At 34.0% G+C, this 18,143-nt stretch overlaps 3 protein-coding genes across 6 annotated transcripts in view; 2 read left to right on the top strand and 1 right to left on the bottom strand.

Annotated features, from left to right (window-relative positions):
• LOC123698344 (tyrosine-protein kinase CSK) overlaps nt 1-9,581 on the bottom strand; it is a 33,246-nt gene extending 23,665 nt beyond the window's left edge. The window contains exon 1 of one of the 2 annotated variants that reach the window (XM_045644938.1): nt 9,464-9,581. The gene's annotated coding sequence lies outside the window, so the exon portion shown is untranslated. Of the gene's footprint in view, nt 1-3,920; nt 4,373-9,463 lie in introns of those variants that run through there. The other variant, XM_045644939.1, reaches the window with a different exon arrangement.
• A 2,127-nt stretch (nt 9,582-11,708) lies between these two features.
• On the top strand, nt 11,709-12,849 carry LOC123698647 (cytochrome c oxidase assembly protein COX16 homolog, mitochondrial). Its single transcript, XM_045645384.1, has 2 exons — nt 11,709-12,008; nt 12,608-12,849. The coding sequence occupies exons 1-2, from the start codon at nt 11,878-11,880 to the stop codon at nt 12,789-12,791; spliced, it is 315 nt and encodes a 104-aa protein (XP_045501340.1). The 5' UTR covers nt 11,709-11,877; the 3' UTR covers nt 12,792-12,849.
• A 1,076-nt stretch (nt 12,850-13,925) lies between these two features.
• LOC123698646 (polyubiquitin-C) lies at nt 13,926-16,486 on the top strand. 3 transcript variants are annotated; one of them, XM_045645381.1, is made up of 2 exons: nt 13,926-14,082; nt 14,609-16,486. In XM_045645381.1, the coding sequence occupies exon 2, from the start codon at nt 14,615-14,617 to the stop codon at nt 16,445-16,447; it is 1,833 nt and encodes a 610-aa protein (XP_045501337.1). In that variant the 5' UTR covers nt 13,926-14,082; nt 14,609-14,614; the 3' UTR covers nt 16,448-16,486. The 3 variants fall into 3 exon arrangements, with proteins under 3 accessions (XP_045501337.1, XP_045501338.1, XP_045501339.1); XM_045645382.1 differs by lacking the exon at nt 13,926-14,082 and having other exon boundaries at nt 14,600-15,502; nt 15,731-16,486; XM_045645383.1 differs by lacking the exon at nt 13,926-14,082 and having other exon boundaries at nt 14,600-16,139; nt 16,172-16,428.
• Nucleotides 16,487-18,143: the final 1,657 nt, after the last annotated feature.

The raw sequence follows: 18,143 nt of genomic DNA, 5'->3' as shown, positions 1-18,143 counted from the left end.
GAAATGGCCAACATAGTTTGATCAGATCGTTAAATCGTCAACGTTTCACGATTTGGTCATCCACATTTGGTCATATCGTATAAAATATAAAGAGTCCATAAAATATTAAAAATTTTCAGAATAACTATATTCTAAAAACTTGTTAAATGTCATTTAAGTTAGTGCCGCGGCAGCGGCCGGCGAATGCCAGAAGCAAATCGTTTTTGCAATAGAAAACAGTTAGGTTAGGTTAGACTTTGATAAACAAGCCGAGCGAGCAAAGCGAGCGTGCCGCGGCAGCGGCCGGCGAGTGCCAGAAGCGGATCGCTTTTTAAAAAACAATTATAATAATATAGTACTTAGTAGTTTCTTAAATTATTTTATTTAAGTCGCATTTTTTCTTAAATACATATAAGATATCCACATTTTCCATAGTACTTGTACCTCTTCGTCGTAAATTCTTTGCTATGACTTTCTTCATAATATTGTTATTAAACGAATTATGAAGTTTTTAACTGCGAATAATTTAATTTTCGCCAGCGGCCGCCATCTTATCACATAAACACAGAGCTTGCAGCGCCTCTACCAACGATTAATGTAACTATTTTACGATATGATCAAATAATTTTGATCATTTCATGAAAAAACCGTGCGTTAATTGGCCATATCGTGAAACGATTTCTTATCATTGATCTGCCCAAACCACATCATGATGTGGGCAAACTAAATTGGCCATTTCACGATATGCGACCATTTCGTGAAATGGCCACTCATATCATGAAATGATCAAATCTACGATATGACCACGACATATGTATGACCAAGGCAGTCGAGCATCGGCCTTGCGACGATTATTTATCAAGCCTCTAAATTTAAATAGACCGCTCTCAACATTGCTAATTTACCTCTTGAGATTCTCCAATGTAAAGTATAAACAAAATGAATCAGAATGGTTTGCAAGCCCAGGCGTCCACATCACTTAGGTGTATGTAGGTACGTGTTCGTCCAATAATAATATACATATAAGTATAATTTAACCATATTTTAGGCAAATATATAGCAGATTTAACCAGATGACGATTAAACACAATAAATAAAAAAAGGATGTCTCATATATTCAGGATTCATGTTTTAGTTTCTGCACGACACGTTCAACAGTTTAAATGCCGTAGATTTCGACATAAGCGATAGTAACGCTAATTAATTGCAGTGGTGTTTTCGCAATACTAATAATGAAGAGATCTCATTACAAGAGATATCTGCTATTAAGATGTTTCTTACGTTTATTTTTGTTCCGAGATTATTTATCAAACTGTGAGCCAGTCAGTGATGATGTATTTATTTTAACACAAAATAAAAACTCGTAACTTGAACTCAAACTCAAACTCAAACATTTATTTATTCAATTAGACTTCTTCGAGAAGCACTTTTGAAACGTCAATACATATTTTTACATTTACCACCGATTCGGAAAGCAGTAGGTATCTATGGAGAAGAATCGGCAAGAAACTTCATAGTTGCTCTTTTAAATCATTTCAGTATTACAATTTAATTTTTAAACGGACTCAAAAAAAAATGAGGAGGTTATCAATTCGGCCGGTATAATTTTTTTTTTTTTTTTTTTATGTATGTACACCGATTACTCCGAGGTTTCTGAACCGATTTACGTGATTCTTTTTTTGTTCGATGCGGGATGGTGTCGAATTGGTCCCATAAAAATTTTATTAGGATAGGCCCAGTAGTTTTTATTTTATGAGCATTTTTGTCTGTAGGTATTTGTAAATTTTGCAAGTGCAAGTTTGAAGTCGGTTGTTTTTAACGCAGTTATCACTTACAGTACAAAATATGTAAGTAACTGTACGCATATATTATCATAATATGCCAAAGAACTGTCCTGTCCAACGTATATATTATCATGATATGCCAAAGAACTTCTAGTGGTCTTGTAAGTAGGTACAGTGGTGGACGTTTAATTAGAAACACGTAACACGATGAAGAATTGGAACCTTTAAATGGATTCATCTTTGCGAAAAGAATTATTTGCCTAACCACGCGAGCAGTGGTTTTTCATGGTCGAGCGTTTTCTAGGCACTAAATCAGAAGTACCATGCTCTTTGAAATAAACTATAGCATTGAATATCTTTTTATCGAACACTAAATGATTTGCAATTTTCCTGTAACTCCAGTTTTTGTCAAAATGTTAACTTAAAATTATTTTTCTTGTTGATGGGTCACAAATCTTACTTTTGCCCATTTTTACTGCATAGTTAATTAATTTTCAGAAACTATTAGATATAATGTTCAAAAAACGGTGCAAATATTTGTAGAAAAAAAAAATATTGGCGGCATTTCAACAGGTTTTGACTTGGGAACACTCGAACCATGCTGTTTCTAGTTTGTTGTCCAGACTGAAAATACTCGGAAATCAGACTACACAGACAGAATTTAAGCTAACGTTTGATTAAAATTAAGCATTTTCTTACAAAACTAGATAAACGGGTGTTCTATTACATATGAAATAATGCTTAATCTCTAATACGTTAATACCTACACAAATGTTAAATGAATTTGATGACTACTTCATCGTGTTACTAATTAAACGTACACCATTGTATATAATATGAGAAGTAATTTTAGTGATACCTATCTCAACCTGTATATTTTATAAAACTATGAAACCAATTTAAAAAAATACATAGTTCAATTTCTACAGCATTCTTGGCCGCTTCTTATTAGGTAGCTGTAGGTACGTAAAATCGATACGTAAACAGAATATGTGAGTACATTTTTACGCAAGTCAACATAGACAGTTATTTTATTAACCGACTTCAAAAAAAAGGAGGAGGTTATCAATTCGGCCGGTATATTTTTTTTTTTTTTTTTTTTTTATGTATGTACACCGATTACTCCGAGGTTTCTGAACCGATTTACGTGATTCTTTTTTTGTTCGATGCAGGATGGTGTCGAATTGGTCCCATAAAAATTTTATTCGGCTAGGCCCAGTAGTTTTTATTTTATGAGCATTTTTGTCTGTACTCGATGACTTAATTGGAATGTAGCAAGTAACTTTGATTCACTTCCCGGTAACCGATTGAGCTGAAATTTTGTATAAGTGTGTAAATTGGATAGCGATGAAACATTATCATGACATAGAGCTGATTTGATGATGGAATCGGAAGGTGGCCATAGGAACTCAGTAATATATTGACTCAACTTTATCGAGTTTGGGCTCGTTTGATTCGTGTTGAAAATTACACTAAAAAGTATTAAATAAAATTAACTGCGTTAAAAACAACCGACTTCAAAAACGGAAAAGTAAAAAATAAAAAAGATTTGATATTATTAATTACTACATATTATTTAGATGTGCTATTTATTAAATAGGTTTGAAGTCGGTGCCAAACACTAAGCACTTAGTATTAAGCCCGTGCACCGACATCAAACCTATTTAATAAATAGCACATCTAAATAATATGTAGTAATTAATAATATCAAATCTTTTTTATTTTTTACTTTTCCGTTTTTGAAGTCGGTTGTTTTTAACGCAGTTAATTTTATAAGGATGCATCATCCCTGAATTACTTTTCATTTTTTTGTATGAAATATAAGGTTCATTTTTACCAGAAGTTAAGTATTTTTTTTTTTGTAAAAGAAAGAATAAGATGTACCTATGATGTCTTTAAATGGAAGTATACTAATTGCTCGATGTAGCTTAAAGGTTTTTGTAGCACAACGGAAGCTACACTCAACAAAACGCTTGCCATATGGTTTATTTAAAAGCGCCACAACTTACAACTTAAAGCGGCTTGTATTGATTCGGTCCCAGAATAGTGCTTTTTGCGCGCTGTACTGCTGTACATCCTGTGTCCAAAATTAAATTTTACCAAACATAGACATAGGTAATTCACAAAAAATTTTTACTTCCTGTTTTATATACTTACTTAGATTTCAAAGTGTTTCATGTTACGCATACACACCGAAAGCACAAACAATCACTATTATAAATTAATTACCGATTCATAATTTATGCTGACAATTAAAAATTTACAAAGCACATCACAGTCTAATTTTACACACTTGAAGACGTTTTGCGGTGAGTCAACGGGGGCGGGAGATTCTTTTGTTTATTTACATTGACAACGTGTCCGGAAGAGGCACCAGCACATTATCATTATTTTTTTACGACCGTCCACCGAAACTCATTACCATCTGTCAATGAAGCGAGTATCGGTGTCGTTAACGTGCGATTGGTGTGATCGTCAACTAAATACTGCCGGTGAGTTCAGAGTTGCGCGATTTCCACTCCGGCAAAATTTCCCTATTAGTAAACATATTACACAAACTACGTCCTACGTTGAGATTGCTTTAGTTTTTGTATTTTAATTAACTATATAATTAATTATATAATGAGGCAGTTTTATAACAGCAGTCAGCGATATTCAAACGTAGGGAACAGCGCGAATTTTCGTTCAAATCCTGCATTATCAGAGTAAAATTTATTTCTTAAATAACTCGAAATACAGAGCGAGCGCAAACGTTCGATTTTACAGAAATAAATTAAAATCGGTGGATGATTAAGCATTTTTCCAGGAAAATTTCGAGAGCACTGTAATTGTATCGTAATCGTCCAAGTTGCGTAATAATATAGATGTTTAGTAGTTCAGCAGAGCATTCATGTCAACATGGCCATAATTCCTCACCGGTGCAGTAAAAACGCGATACAATTAGTGGTATTTGTGACAACTGGAGCGTGAGAGGAATCCAACGTACGGTAGTGTTCGCGCCACGCCACAATGCCCCGTGACCGACTACGCTGGTTACTCAAGGAATGCTCTCGATTTGAAAAGTATAATGAATCTTACTTTTACTAACGAAATTATGACTGGTAACCAATGACCTATTATACTAGTAGACGTGGCATACGCCAACAACATTGCACTAAAAAACAGCGTAATTAATACATACCTACTTACTAACGCAATATCAACAATACAGTTGTTCTCTCTTTCACTCTCACGCACGAGACATAATACATGTCTCACTCATGTACTTCGTAATAACAACTGCCGAATAATATATAAAAAGAACGTCCAGCCACGACGCTGAATGGTGCGTGACTAAGTGAAACTCGGGCACTTAGCTGAGTTTTTTCTTGCCAAAATAGAGAGCGGGTAACGTATCTAGCTTTTTTATATATCATAGCTGGTAACAAACCATTTCAAGAATTGCATAACCTATATAAGTAGTAGATATTGTACGTATCTTGTAGCACATTTTTGCATGCAGATAATAGATATCCTAGTTTACCTATAGATAGGGAGGCGAGGTAGCTAAATGGCGTAATCAACGGCGTCGTCGAGACTTATCAAAATCGAAAGAGAAAATAATTTCGAAAAGAAAAGCTTCTATGGTAAAAACCATTTTAGCGGTGGGTTTGGCGTGTACGGATTTTCAAAAATGTAAAAAAAAACAGTTACTTGGGCATTCTCGAGCGCGTCAGATATTCATACTACGTATGCCCCAAGTGCCTCTGATAACAACGGTATACTAATCTGCCGGTTTGCGTGGTGGGGCTAGGCATATAAATTCGTCATAAATGCACAAAAAAAAAATTTACTCGAGCGCGTCAGATTTTCGGAAGGGGTGTTAATTAGGCCCCAAGAAAGCTCCCCTTAAAAAAACTGACGATTACGGCATGACGATAAGTTACGATGAATTTTTGAAAATGCAGAAAAAAAAAGTCCTTTTGAAATACTCGAGCGCGTCAGATTTTCATAGGGGAGGTTTATCTAGGTATCCTGAAAGCATATTTTCTTAATCTGATAAAAATGTTGGTGGGTTCTCTTAATCTGACCGAAAAAGGTTTGTGGGTTTCTTTTTTTTAATCATCGTTATTTCATATCAATTTTTCTTACCACCCTCAGTTTTCGAGATATACTCAAAAAACCGGGAGTTTGAGTTTTTATGATGCTTCAAGTAAAAAAAAATTAAACTTTGGACAAAAATGAAAAGAGACCTTTTTTTGTAAAATAAAATTACCTTTTTTGTTTATTTAAACTTTTTTTTTTGAAAAAGTAAAGTTCGCGACTTATATGCTGCAACGCGTTTTTCGGAAGACGAAATGGCTCCTCCAGACTTTCGGTCATGCGTAAACCGGCAGATTTTGTGTTTTTAGTAAGTTTTAGATTATATTCTTCAAAATAAAAATAAAAAAAATCGCGCTCGAGAATGCCGGGTTAACGTTTTTTTTTTACAAGTTCGCGACCCTATAACTCGGCGGCGTCAAGGACTTATGGTCAGATTAATTAAATTTAGTCTTAAAACACTAAAATCAACCCCCAATATCTTAATCTGACGCGCTCGAGTATTTCAGGCTATCGATTTTTTTTTACTAATCTGATCGTCTATCCTAGGCGCGCGTCACTACATATAGAGCTAAATAGTGAAAAAGTTTGTTCTATTAGGTCTAAGGTATCTCTCATATCTTAAACTGCCACGCTCGAGTATTGTAGAAAATTCCCCTCTTCGCCTCCCTATCTACTAACTTATTTACTATTCTGTGACGCGAAAATTGTGAACACGAGGCATGAATAAATGGTACTTACGACATAATTTATACGAGCTGTAATTTTTCATTCTGAATATAAATTTTCTTTCTTTTAACACGTATTAATGTAGATCGTGCACTATTCCAAACTTGCCTACTAACTAACACTTATTTTTAATAAAAAAATATATTAGAAGAAAAAAAAAATAGTTTGGAAAATCCAAAAGTGCACGCCTCATAATCTCATCCTTTACAATAAAATTGATTATTTATAAAGAGTACACTATAAATATAAAAAAGAAATAAAATAAAACAGTTGGAAAAGTAAAGAAAGCGGTACCGTAATAATTGAGCTATTTTTCTTGTGGAGATGTGATAGAAGTTGCGCAGTTTCACATCTAGTGGAGACCTAGATGTGAAACTGCGCAGGTTTAAGGGACTGACTACCAACTTATTTTTTTAAACCTTGGCTTATAGTATAAAGAATCGAGTTTATAATGGTGAATTTTGAGTACACTATAAATATTAAAAAAATAAAAAATAAAATAAAGAATATATATCGATATACTAAAATTATGGAGAACAGTCGATATTTTTTTTTGTTTATTTAATAACAATTAAACCATATCGAATCAGACCCTGAAAAATGAAAGGGTTCTATTCCTGAGCATACTCAAGCGTATGAGAAAAAAAAAGACTCGATTAGTAAAGTATTTCGGTCGCTATCGTGTTAACAAGAAAATCCTCCGCACATACAGACACACGGACGTCCAAGACAGAACTTTTTTAAACTGTTTTTTAACTAGTTTAAATAACAAAAATGACATCAAAAATATCATAAATGTTAAAAATAGTGTTTTTTCTTAATATGTGTGTGTATGTATTATCTTACAAGTGCAATGTATGATACATAAAGACATTTTAAGTTTGCAAAATCAGATGTTTTGCGCGAAGTGACAGTAGTACCCACCTCAACGCTTCGCTTATGAGGCGTGCAATACAATTGAAGCGCGTAATAGCCGCTTTTATGATGTCATCAGACGCGCCCATCATTTGTCAACACAATATAGTTATGGATCAGCATCACAGAGACAGACAAACTCATTTCCGCCTTATTTTAGGTTGAAGAACTCAGCTTTGTTTCATATCAGTTTTGGGATAGATGACATTTTTCCTCACCTATCCATAATGTACCTACATGTACTAATTTTGAGATTTTAAAATTTACATATTAATTGATACAAGGTTTGTATTTTACTATATTTATAACTAAAGAATTGCTTAATTTATTTCAATTATTTTTGGTTTGTTAATTTGCCTTAGGCTGGATATACATAGACACAAACTTAAAACTTCTTCTGGTAAGCATAGCTGATGTGGTCTAAGATAGAGCCAACAATATGTATTATATTTTCATTTGAAAATGTTTTATGGTTTAGAATTTTGGCAAAAATAACATTACCTATATATTAAGCCAAAAGCAGAGACAAAAATCAGGATTAAAATTTTACAAAGATTGTTTCTTTTCAAAAACAATGGAGTGTTTTCTTTAAATAAAATTTTCTATATACAGTACTAAGATTCAAAGTATTTTCCCTTTGGATGATGTTGCAAGTGATACAGAATGGATTTTTGAGATGGGTCAGTAAGGACAGGTACCTTTACCGTTACAGCTACAGAAAAACACTCCTAGGAGACCATCTGTAAATTTTAAGTTATTCTGAAATGTATTGACAAATTATTGAAAAAAAATTGAACAAAGAATGGCCTAAATAACGGAAAAAAAAACTTTTTAGCCATCAATCATATTTCATGTGGGGATCAAAAAACTCTATGTGGGGACCATTTTATGTTTGACTAGTAGAAAAAACAGAAATTGCCAAAAACATTTCCTATACATTTGAAATCGAAAAACGATTAATCAATTAAAATTATTACTTATTTTGCAACAGAAAATTTATTTCAGAAAAAAACGGTCACAACACCAGCTTAACATACAAAGGCATAATTTTCTTCAGGTTAAGGTACCTGACCTTACCGACCCGTCTCAAAAACCCACCCTGTCTACAAAATACAACATTGACAAAATCTATCCAATACACACAGAAGAGAAAGAGATAAAGTCTCATATATCCAAATTATTGAATAGCAGCTAGGTATTTAGTATAAATCAAAGTCCTCTGTTTAGATTTGAAGTACCCATTAATGACACCAAATATGATGATATAGTTATCTGCATTGTATCCTATAGATATGGATTCTAATAAGTGTGCATATTAATACTGAAAAAAAATAAAAAAAATTGTTATAATTTTATTGCATTGATTGTTAAATTCTGTGGAAAAAAGGCAATGCAGATTTGGATACACACAGTTATAAAAAAAACAAGAGTTTAATCTATATAAAAGAAAGTTGAGTTAATTACACCACCTATAACTTATGAATGTCTTAATATAATTTTAATAATTATTTTTCCATTTCAATTTATTTATATCGTAACACCTACAATATAGTAGTGCATTCTAAAATTTATTCCTGTGTCCTTCTGTTTCTGTTACTTATATAATATGTTTAGATTTCCATTGTTTATTTATTATAATAAAAGAGGACGTATTGAAATGAAAAAAAAAAATTCATACTTTTTAATTTACTGTACACAATCGTTACCTACAAAATTTGCATGATTTATGTTCGAATACGGAAACTAAGATTGGTCAATCATTATCTCGACAGAAATGTTTATGTCTAAAGAAGATAATTGAATCAATTTTCATTTGAAGAAAAGTATTGCTGTGAATGTAGGCCTCTATGACAATATTATTTGCACGAAGTAATACTTCACAATCCGTCCGCCTACAATTTGCTCCATCGCGTAACAGCCCTAAACCATTTTGAATACAAAGAAATAAGGATAGGAATTATAAATTTAAAACTTACCGCAAAAAGAATTGGAAAGGTTGAATATACTATAAAGTTCAATTCATATTTTATCCACAACACTTTAAAAAATTACAATTTCATAAACACAACACATACGTCACTCATACAGATCCGCCATTTTATAAATTTACTTAGTTTGTTTATGGTCTTTGCTGTCAATAACATAGAGAACACTATGTTTTTTTTTTGAGAAGGATACTACATGATTTCGATTCTTCATAAAGAAATAATCTGAAATAATACACATAAATAAATACTTAATAACGTTAGTTAAGTGACTTTAAACTATTAAAGATAAGTACATAATGCTGAATAAATTCAAGTTTTCATGGGATATATTTTATTATATCAATAAGAAGAATATTATACTTCACTTCCACGTCCATCACAAGTCATTTGCCAAGCAGCAACGAGCCATGCCATGGGCCATTGTGTGATCACTAAAGGGTCAACTCACACCAAAAGAGCGGCGAAGCGGAGCGCAGTTTCAGTGCCATATGAATTTTAACTTTATTTTCATTTCTATAATACTTATTATCGCATGAGAAACTCGAACGAGTCGCGCGGATGCCGCGCGGATGCGGCGCCGCGGGTTCGAGTTTCTCAGGCGATAATAAGTTTTATATTAATGACAATAAAGTAAAAATTCATATGACACGGAAACTGCGCTCCGCTTCGCCGCTCTTTTGGTGTGAGTTGACCCTAAGTGTTCGTGGCCTACAGTTGTGCATTGTATGGCATGGCCAATCACAAGCCATTGTGCACTGGGGCCATAATAGGCCCCAAGCTTAGGCCCCGTTTCCACCTGCAAGTAAACTCGCGGAAGTCTTGCATGAGTTACTTGCAATGTCGTTTACATATCTTGCAATTTATTGCTGCAATAAATGTCATGCAAGAAGCTCGCGCATCATACTATCGCAACTTATCGCGGAGGTGTTTACACACCAGTGACGGGATAGGAATTACTGTTACAATTTTTCTATTCTATTTTGTGAAATAAATCGTATACTATAATTTATAATGTGTACTATTTAATGTAAAATGATCTAATGAACTAATGTAAATAATATATTGTTTAAATAATAACTTGGTTAAATTATAAAATTAGATAAGCATAATATAAATATATTGTATGCCAATTTGTTGGTGAATTGTGCGGACATGAAATTTATTATAAAAACTTTGTAACCACAACTCAACAAATAAATTTTCATTTCACTTCATTTTCAAAAAATAATCACATTATTCCATCTTAAGATCTCATATAATCCTATTGACTTTATAGTTTCTTCATTCTTCACAAGAGCATTCACGACTCATTAATTTCAAACAAAAATCAAAAGCCATGTGGGCGATACTTGCAGCTTGCTGCGAGATATACGGAACTAGACCGATAAGCTGCGAGAACTGTCGCGAGTAGACGCAGTCATGTTTACACATGCTGTCGCAACTTCTCGCAAGAAGCGCTTGACAAACTGTCGCGACAGAACTTGCAACATAGTTTACACATGCAAGCTGCTGTCAGACAGACTGTCGGACAGTTCTTGCAGAAGTTTACTTGCAGGTGGAAACGGGGCCTTAGGCCCCAAGCCTGCGTAGAAGTTAAAGCATTTTCACACTATTCGATCCAATATTGGTGTCGGACGCCGATCCGATATTAGGTCCTGTTTTTCACAATGTCCGGCCCGATATCGGATATTATCGGACGCCCGTGAGCTGTCGGACGATAATGTTTGTATGTGTGCTATATGTGTACCTAAGTAAATTGTCTGTTTGTGCATAGAGCAATACTTAGTTGAATATTGAAAAAATAGGTATTGAAGACTTTGCAGAGGGTACAAATCCATACTCCGCAGTCAGCAGATTAAATCGGTTTGACAAATATCCGCAGTGGATGGGAAAAGAATTTGGTTGTTTATGTTTTATCTAACAAAAATGCATCTGGTACTGTTTTTTTTTACTTTCCCCTATATCTAGATTTTTCCAGTCGCATCTCCTGATTTTTTAAAAATGGATCTGGCAACACTGATGATGATATTGGAAAGATTTTGTCGAATCATGTGTAGGTAACTAGCTAGCTTAGCCTTGGCTTAGCACATTTGTATCGGCTATCGGCGTCCGACACCAATATCGGATTGGATAATGTGAAAACTGGTGAAAACGCTCTCACAGTATCTTCTTGTTCATAATTGTCTATGGCATAATTTGACAGTTGACGTTTACTGTCCGCCGAGGCCGACAGCTGCCGACAGCCGACTGTCCAGTGTCCATCTGTATTTGAGTTTTGACATTAACATGAGTACATATTTTCCTTATAAACACGGGAAATGATATAAATTAATATAACCTGATAACCTCATTAAATTTATTGTAGATGATTGTTACATGAATATGTATAGCAATAAAATATAATGGATCAAATAAATATACTAACTAAAAACCTGAAAGAACTAAGTAAAAGGAAGTCTGTAAAGTATGGGCTGCCTTTTATATTATTTGTAGTAGGTGGATCATTCGGCTTACGAGAATGGACACAAGTTAGGTAAACTGATTAAACTATTAAATGTTGATTTTTAATGCTATCCCATTAAAAAAACCCCAAACTTTGTTTACCTTACTGATATCCGAAATCGGGGCTTTCAATAGTTCTTTCCCCTTATTCCCAGTACTTAAATAATGCAATGTATGTCTATCTAGTATCTGTCTATATAGTATAGACATCTACACTTTTAAACTTATACTTTATACCAACTACCAATATTATATCACTGATCACTGAACAGTTTGTTTGAACAGGCTAATCTCAGGACTCTACAAGACTGAGTTAAAAAAACTCTTTCACCATTGCTTACAAATTTAATCTTATTTTGGAATATCAATTGTTGCTAGTTCCATGTTTTTTTTAAAAATACTTTTGAGTGTCAGCTTGCTCATTTTCTGATCTTCTATAATGAATATCAGCAAATACTACTACAACTGGAGAGGATTAATGTTATTTTAAATTCTAACTACTGAACTGCTTTGAGAACTATTTCACTACCTAGTAAAAGTTACATTCAATTTCTGAATGGCATAAAGGCTATTTTTTTGAGTTTTATGGGCAAACAATAAGGAGTAATTATTTTGTATTTGTTTTTGTAGGTATCAGTTTGCTAGAGTTAAGGGTGTTACCAAAGAAGAAGCTGAAAAAATGGGACTTCATAAAGCAAGAGAACCAACTTTAGAAGATGCTTATGAAGAAATACAAAAGCTAGACATTGATAACTGGGAGAACAAGCGTGGTCCAAGACCATGGGAAACCAGTGATGCACAACCTGGAAAATAATTTTTGTTATATGTAAACTAAGTAGTACTTATTTATTAAATAGTTGTTCAATATAAAATATTTAATTTTTATTTGAATATACTTATATGTAACCCTGATAGACTCAATTAAAACACATTATCCTCACAAGTATTGCTTTGTTATAGTAGAGGAGACCGTGGGGTATTGACCTTCACCATAATTTATAAACAAATCTGCCTATGATCACTTACCTATCAAAAACGTTCTCATGGGTCTCTGTCTCTGTACCTAATCGACAAGTCATGAGTCAATATGATCAACTAACAATGGGTAGGTGATAGGTAACATAATTTTCCTTGCACATAGTGTAGGTTCATACATAGAATCTAAATATTGTTACGAACATGTGCTTAAGTACCTACTATAAAGGTTAAAAAATATTAGGTAGGGGACTAAAACAGGTTACTACTTACTAGGTACCTACCTATCCTAGGATATTATAATAATGTAACGAAGGCGTTAATAAATATCTAATACCTACCTAAGGCTATTCAATTGGTATTTTGTGAATAATAGGTTCTTAACTAATAACTAGATACTTAGTAATACCTAGGTGTTAGGTGATTGATATAGAAGTAAGTGGAAGTAAGGTTAGATTTTTGCTATGATTTAGCTCACAGCTAACTACGGACTAGAACATTCTCGAATGATAATATGTATTATGAAGTACCTATTTGTTATTTGCACTATGTACCCTAATACCTAACCAACTAGGTAGTTTAACAAAAGATAAGTACCTAACTTAATTAAGCGATCTGAACAAAGAATAAGTAGAACATAAATATTAAATATGGACACTGTGCAGTGTGCTTATAAATATCTCCTAAAATACATTTCTAATCTAATTTGTTTTTGCGTAGGACAGTAATATTATTTCAATGTTTTGCATCAACAACGGTTTTACGGTACGCAGAATATGATACATCAATAATAAGTATACGTCTGACGTCACAAAGAAAAATTCGCCCACGTTCTAGAATCTTGTTTATCATCTATTGCTATCTCATATATTTCAATATTAAAAAAAGGGACAAACAACAAAAGTCGGTGAACTTCGTCAGTCATCGCCATGTTACATGAAGTGTACATTGTATTGATCGACGCATGAAGTCTATAAAAAGGTTCGTCTCTCAAATATTGGCCGTATTTTATAAAGAGAAAGCGAAAGAGTAAACGTGTGTTGCATCCCGTGAGCATTTACTTTCTTTTATAATAATTATTGGATTCAAATAAAATAAAAATTGATAAATTCTGGTGGTGAAATTACACTGTAAGTATGTTTTTCTATTTTATCCGTATTTCTAATGCTAATTCTTCATTGATATATTGAACAATTTGTGCAGTAACATAACTGCGTAGATACCTACGATAAAACGTCGCCATTGTGTGATTGTGTTAATGGATTATTAGAATTTATAAATGTAATCATAAGGAAATAGTAATTGTTTTCTAACGTTGTGTGATTCTTTTGTGCTTATTGTTACAAGTACCTACCTAAAACAATTTTACACTGGAAAATAAATACTTACGGAAGAGTGACGCACCTATATGTACATACAACGTTTATTCTAATTATTTGTAGGTAGATTTTCAATGACCTACATTTTTAATAGCATCGTTTCCTGTTCGTAACAAATGTTGAAATGAATACTATAAATAAATAAAATGATATATTCTGCAAAACCTAATTCTTATCGGAATATATTATGATGTAATGAACATTTAATGTAGTTGTGCAACCTTTTGAAATTCTTTTTTAAAATAAGATTTTTAAATGTATTTTTTCCATGTTTCAGATCAAAATGCAGATATTTGTGAAGACTCTTACTGGCAAAACAATAACTTTAGAAGTTGAACCTTCTGATACAATTGAAAATGTTAAAGCAAAGATACAAGATAAGGAAGGCATTCCCCCAGATCAACAGCGGCTGATCTTTGCTGGAAAACAATTGGAAGATGGTCGCACACTTTCTGATTATAATATTCAGAAGGAATCAACTTTGCATTTAGTATTGCGTCTCAGGGGTGGTATGCAGATTTTTGTCAAGACATTGACAGGCAAAACAATCACATTAGAAGTGGAGCCATCAGACACTATTGAGAATGTGAAAGCTAAAATCCAAGACAAAGAAGGAATTCCACCTGACCAGCAGAGACTTATTTTCGCTGGAAAACAGCTGGAAGATGGTCGCACACTTTCGGATTACAATATCCAGAAAGAATCTACATTGCACTTAGTTTTGCGCCTCCGCGGTGGCATGCAGATTTTCGTAAAGACATTGACCGGCAAGACAATCACATTGGAAGTGGAGCCATCAGACACTATTGAGAATGTAAAAGCAAAAATCCAAGACAAAGAAGGAATTCCACCTGACCAGCAAAGATTAATTTTTGCTGGTAAGCAGCTAGAAGATGGTCGTACGCTTTCAGATTACAATATCCAGAAGGAATCTACATTGCACTTAGTCTTGCGTCTCCGTGGTGGTATGCAGATTTTCGTTAAGACATTGACAGGCAAAACAATCACATTAGAAGTTGAGCCATCAGACACTATCGAGAACGTAAAAGCGAAAATACAAGACAAGGAAGGTATTCCCCCAGACCAGCAGAGACTTATTTTCGCCGGGAAGCAACTAGAAGATGGTCGTACGCTTTCAGATTACAATATCCAGAAGGAATCGACATTGCATTTAGTGCTTCGTCTAAGAGGTGGTATGCAGATTTTCGTAAAAACATTAACAGGCAAAACAATCACATTGGAAGTGGAGCCATCAGACACTATTGAAAATGTGAAAGCGAAAATCCAAGATAAGGAAGGCATTCCACCAGACCAGCAAAGATTAATTTTCGCTGGAAAACAGCTGGAAGATGGTCGCACACTTTCAGATTACAATATTCAGAAAGAATCTACATTGCACTTAGTTTTGCGCCTCCGTGGTGGTATGCAGATTTTCGTTAAGACATTGACAGGCAAAACAATCACATTGGAAGTGGAGCCATCAGATACTATTGAAAATGTGAAAGCGAAAATCCAAGATAAGGAAGGCATTCCACCTGACCAGCAGAGACTTATTTTCGCTGGCAAACAGCTGGAAGATGGTCGCACACTTTCAGATTACAATATTCAGAAAGAATCTACATTGCACTTAGTTTTGCGCCTCCGTGGTGGTATGCAGATTTTCGTAAAGACATTGACCGGCAAGACAATCACATTGGAAGTGGAGCCATCAGACACTATCGAGAACGTGAAAGCGAAAATACAAGACAAGGAAGGTATTCCCCCAGACCAGCAGAGACTTATTTTCGCCGGGAAGCAACTAGAAGATGGTCGCACACTTTCTGATTATAATATCCAGAAGGAATCTACATTGCATTTAGTGCTTCGTTTGAGAGGTGGTATGCAGATTTTCGTAAAAACATTGACAGGCAAAACAATCACATTGGAAGTGGAGCCATCAGACACTATTGAGAATGTGAAAGCGAAAATCCAAGACAAAGAGGGTATTCCACCTGACCAGCAAAGATTAATTTTTGCAGGAAAACAACTTGAAGATGGCCGCACATTGTCCGACTATAATATTCAAAAAGAATCTACTCTACATTTGGTTTTGAGGCTTAGGGGTGGAATTCATTAAATTTGCAAATTGGGAATAATAAACAACTATGATTTCTGATATACTGTTTTTATTTACCTACCTATATCTTTAGAGAATTTATTAAATGATTCCATATTTATGAATTCTGAAAAATAACACAAATGCCGTAATTATTGTAATTCTTGGGTATGAAAACAAATGTACTTTTTTAACATATTATGATGTTTTGGTAACATTTAACAAGTGATAACTGCGTTAAAAACAACCGACTTCAAACTTGCACTTGCAACATTCACAAATACAGACAAAAAATACTCATGAAGTAAAAACTACTGGGCCTATCCGAATAAAATTTTTATGGGACCAATTCGACACCATCCCGCATCGAACAAAAAAAGAATCACGTAAATCGGTTCAGAAACCTCGGGGCTCGGAGTAATCGGTGTGCATACATAAAAAAAAAACATACCGGCCGAATTGATAACCTCCTCCTTTTTTTGAAGTCGGTTAAAAAGTAGACATATTTATTTAAGAATCGGCTTGAAATTTTCTTTATAACCTCTACTTAATAGGTAACTAACCTAAATAAAACTGATGATTTTGTATGTTTGATTGAATGAATGAGCCAGTCTCATATCGTACGCACCAATAGGAGTGACGCAATGCAGTTACTTAAACGTTTTATTTGTAGGTAATTTTTTAGTGGTTACTCTGTAGATATAATATATTGTCGTTAGCGTTAGCTACTATTAAGTATTCTGTGTCTTATTCTAAAAGACATAGTAGGCACTTAGTAGGTATGTACCATATGGTTAAATCTGTTCGTGTTAACTCTAAAAGCGTACGGTTATGATTGAACGGAGCCGTTTAGCTTTATCAGCTTTTTCAAAATGAACCTAACATTTTTATAAGCAACGCCTTTCGATGATTGGCCTGACTGATATCCAGTTATTCATTTGAATCTTGTATTAAAATCAAGTACAGGCTAAGATAATGAGTATTTTTTGTATAGTGATTTGTCGTGTGTGGTAGTGACGGTCAAGAAAGTAATACAACTAAAAAAGTACATAAAATAAGCTTGTATTCATCATCGAAATATAATAAAGACGTAAAAAATAGATACGGGAAGAAGCTAGGAAAGGGCTCATAAAAAGAATAAAAAATTCGATAATCAATCCGCCGCACGTCCTTTGGGGTGAGTGATAGCACAGACTAATAATAATATACTACCGACTACGTGTGATAGCCACCACCGTTACCTACCGTTGAATTTTGAAAGTTCAACGTACATAGTTCAACGGTTTGAAATTTGAACCGCTAATCCTACTAATATTATAAATGCGAAAGTTTGTATGGATGTATGGATGTATGGATGTTTGTTACTCTTTCACGTAAAAACTACTGAACCGATTACAATGAAATTTAGCACACATATAGAGGGTAACTTGGATTAACACATAGGATAGTTTTTATCCCGGAAATCCCACGGGAACGGGAACTATGCGGGTTTTCCTTTGCAAACGCGGGCGAAGCCGCGGGCGGAAATCTAGTAAATAATAATTGCTAATTTATCATCCCCACAGATCATCCCCCTAGCTACCATAGAACAAAAATATACTCTAGCCGAGCAACTTTTAAGGTGCATGCGGTATCATTGTCAACTTATAGGACGATGATTTTGTATAGGTAAACCAGAATCTGATGGCAATTAGGGAAATCAAAATTTTGAGTGTGC

Source organism: Colias croceus, chromosome 16 (genome assembly GCF_905220415.1).
Source record: "Colias croceus chromosome 16, ilColCroc2.1".
Classification (NCBI taxonomy): Eukaryota; Metazoa; Arthropoda; class Insecta; order Lepidoptera; family Pieridae; genus Colias; species Colias croceus.
Note: the sequence above shows the minus strand (reverse complement) of the source record. Positions and strands in the feature narration are given on the sequence as shown.

What these genes read in the sequence shown, in the direction of transcription:
- LOC123698647 (XM_045645384.1), top strand. Translation starts at nt 11,878, where the DNA reads ATGGATCAAATAAATATACTAACTAAAAACCTGAAAGAACTAAGTAAA. An exon ending in CGAGAATGGACACAAGTTAG is followed by an intron (nt 12,009 to 12,607) that starts GTAAACTGATTA and finishes TTGTTTTTGTAG; the next exon opens with GTATCAGTTTGCTAGAGTTA.
- LOC123698646 (XM_045645381.1), top strand. Translation starts at nt 14,615, where the DNA reads ATGCAGATATTTGTGAAGACTCTTACTGGCAAAACAATAACTTTAGAA.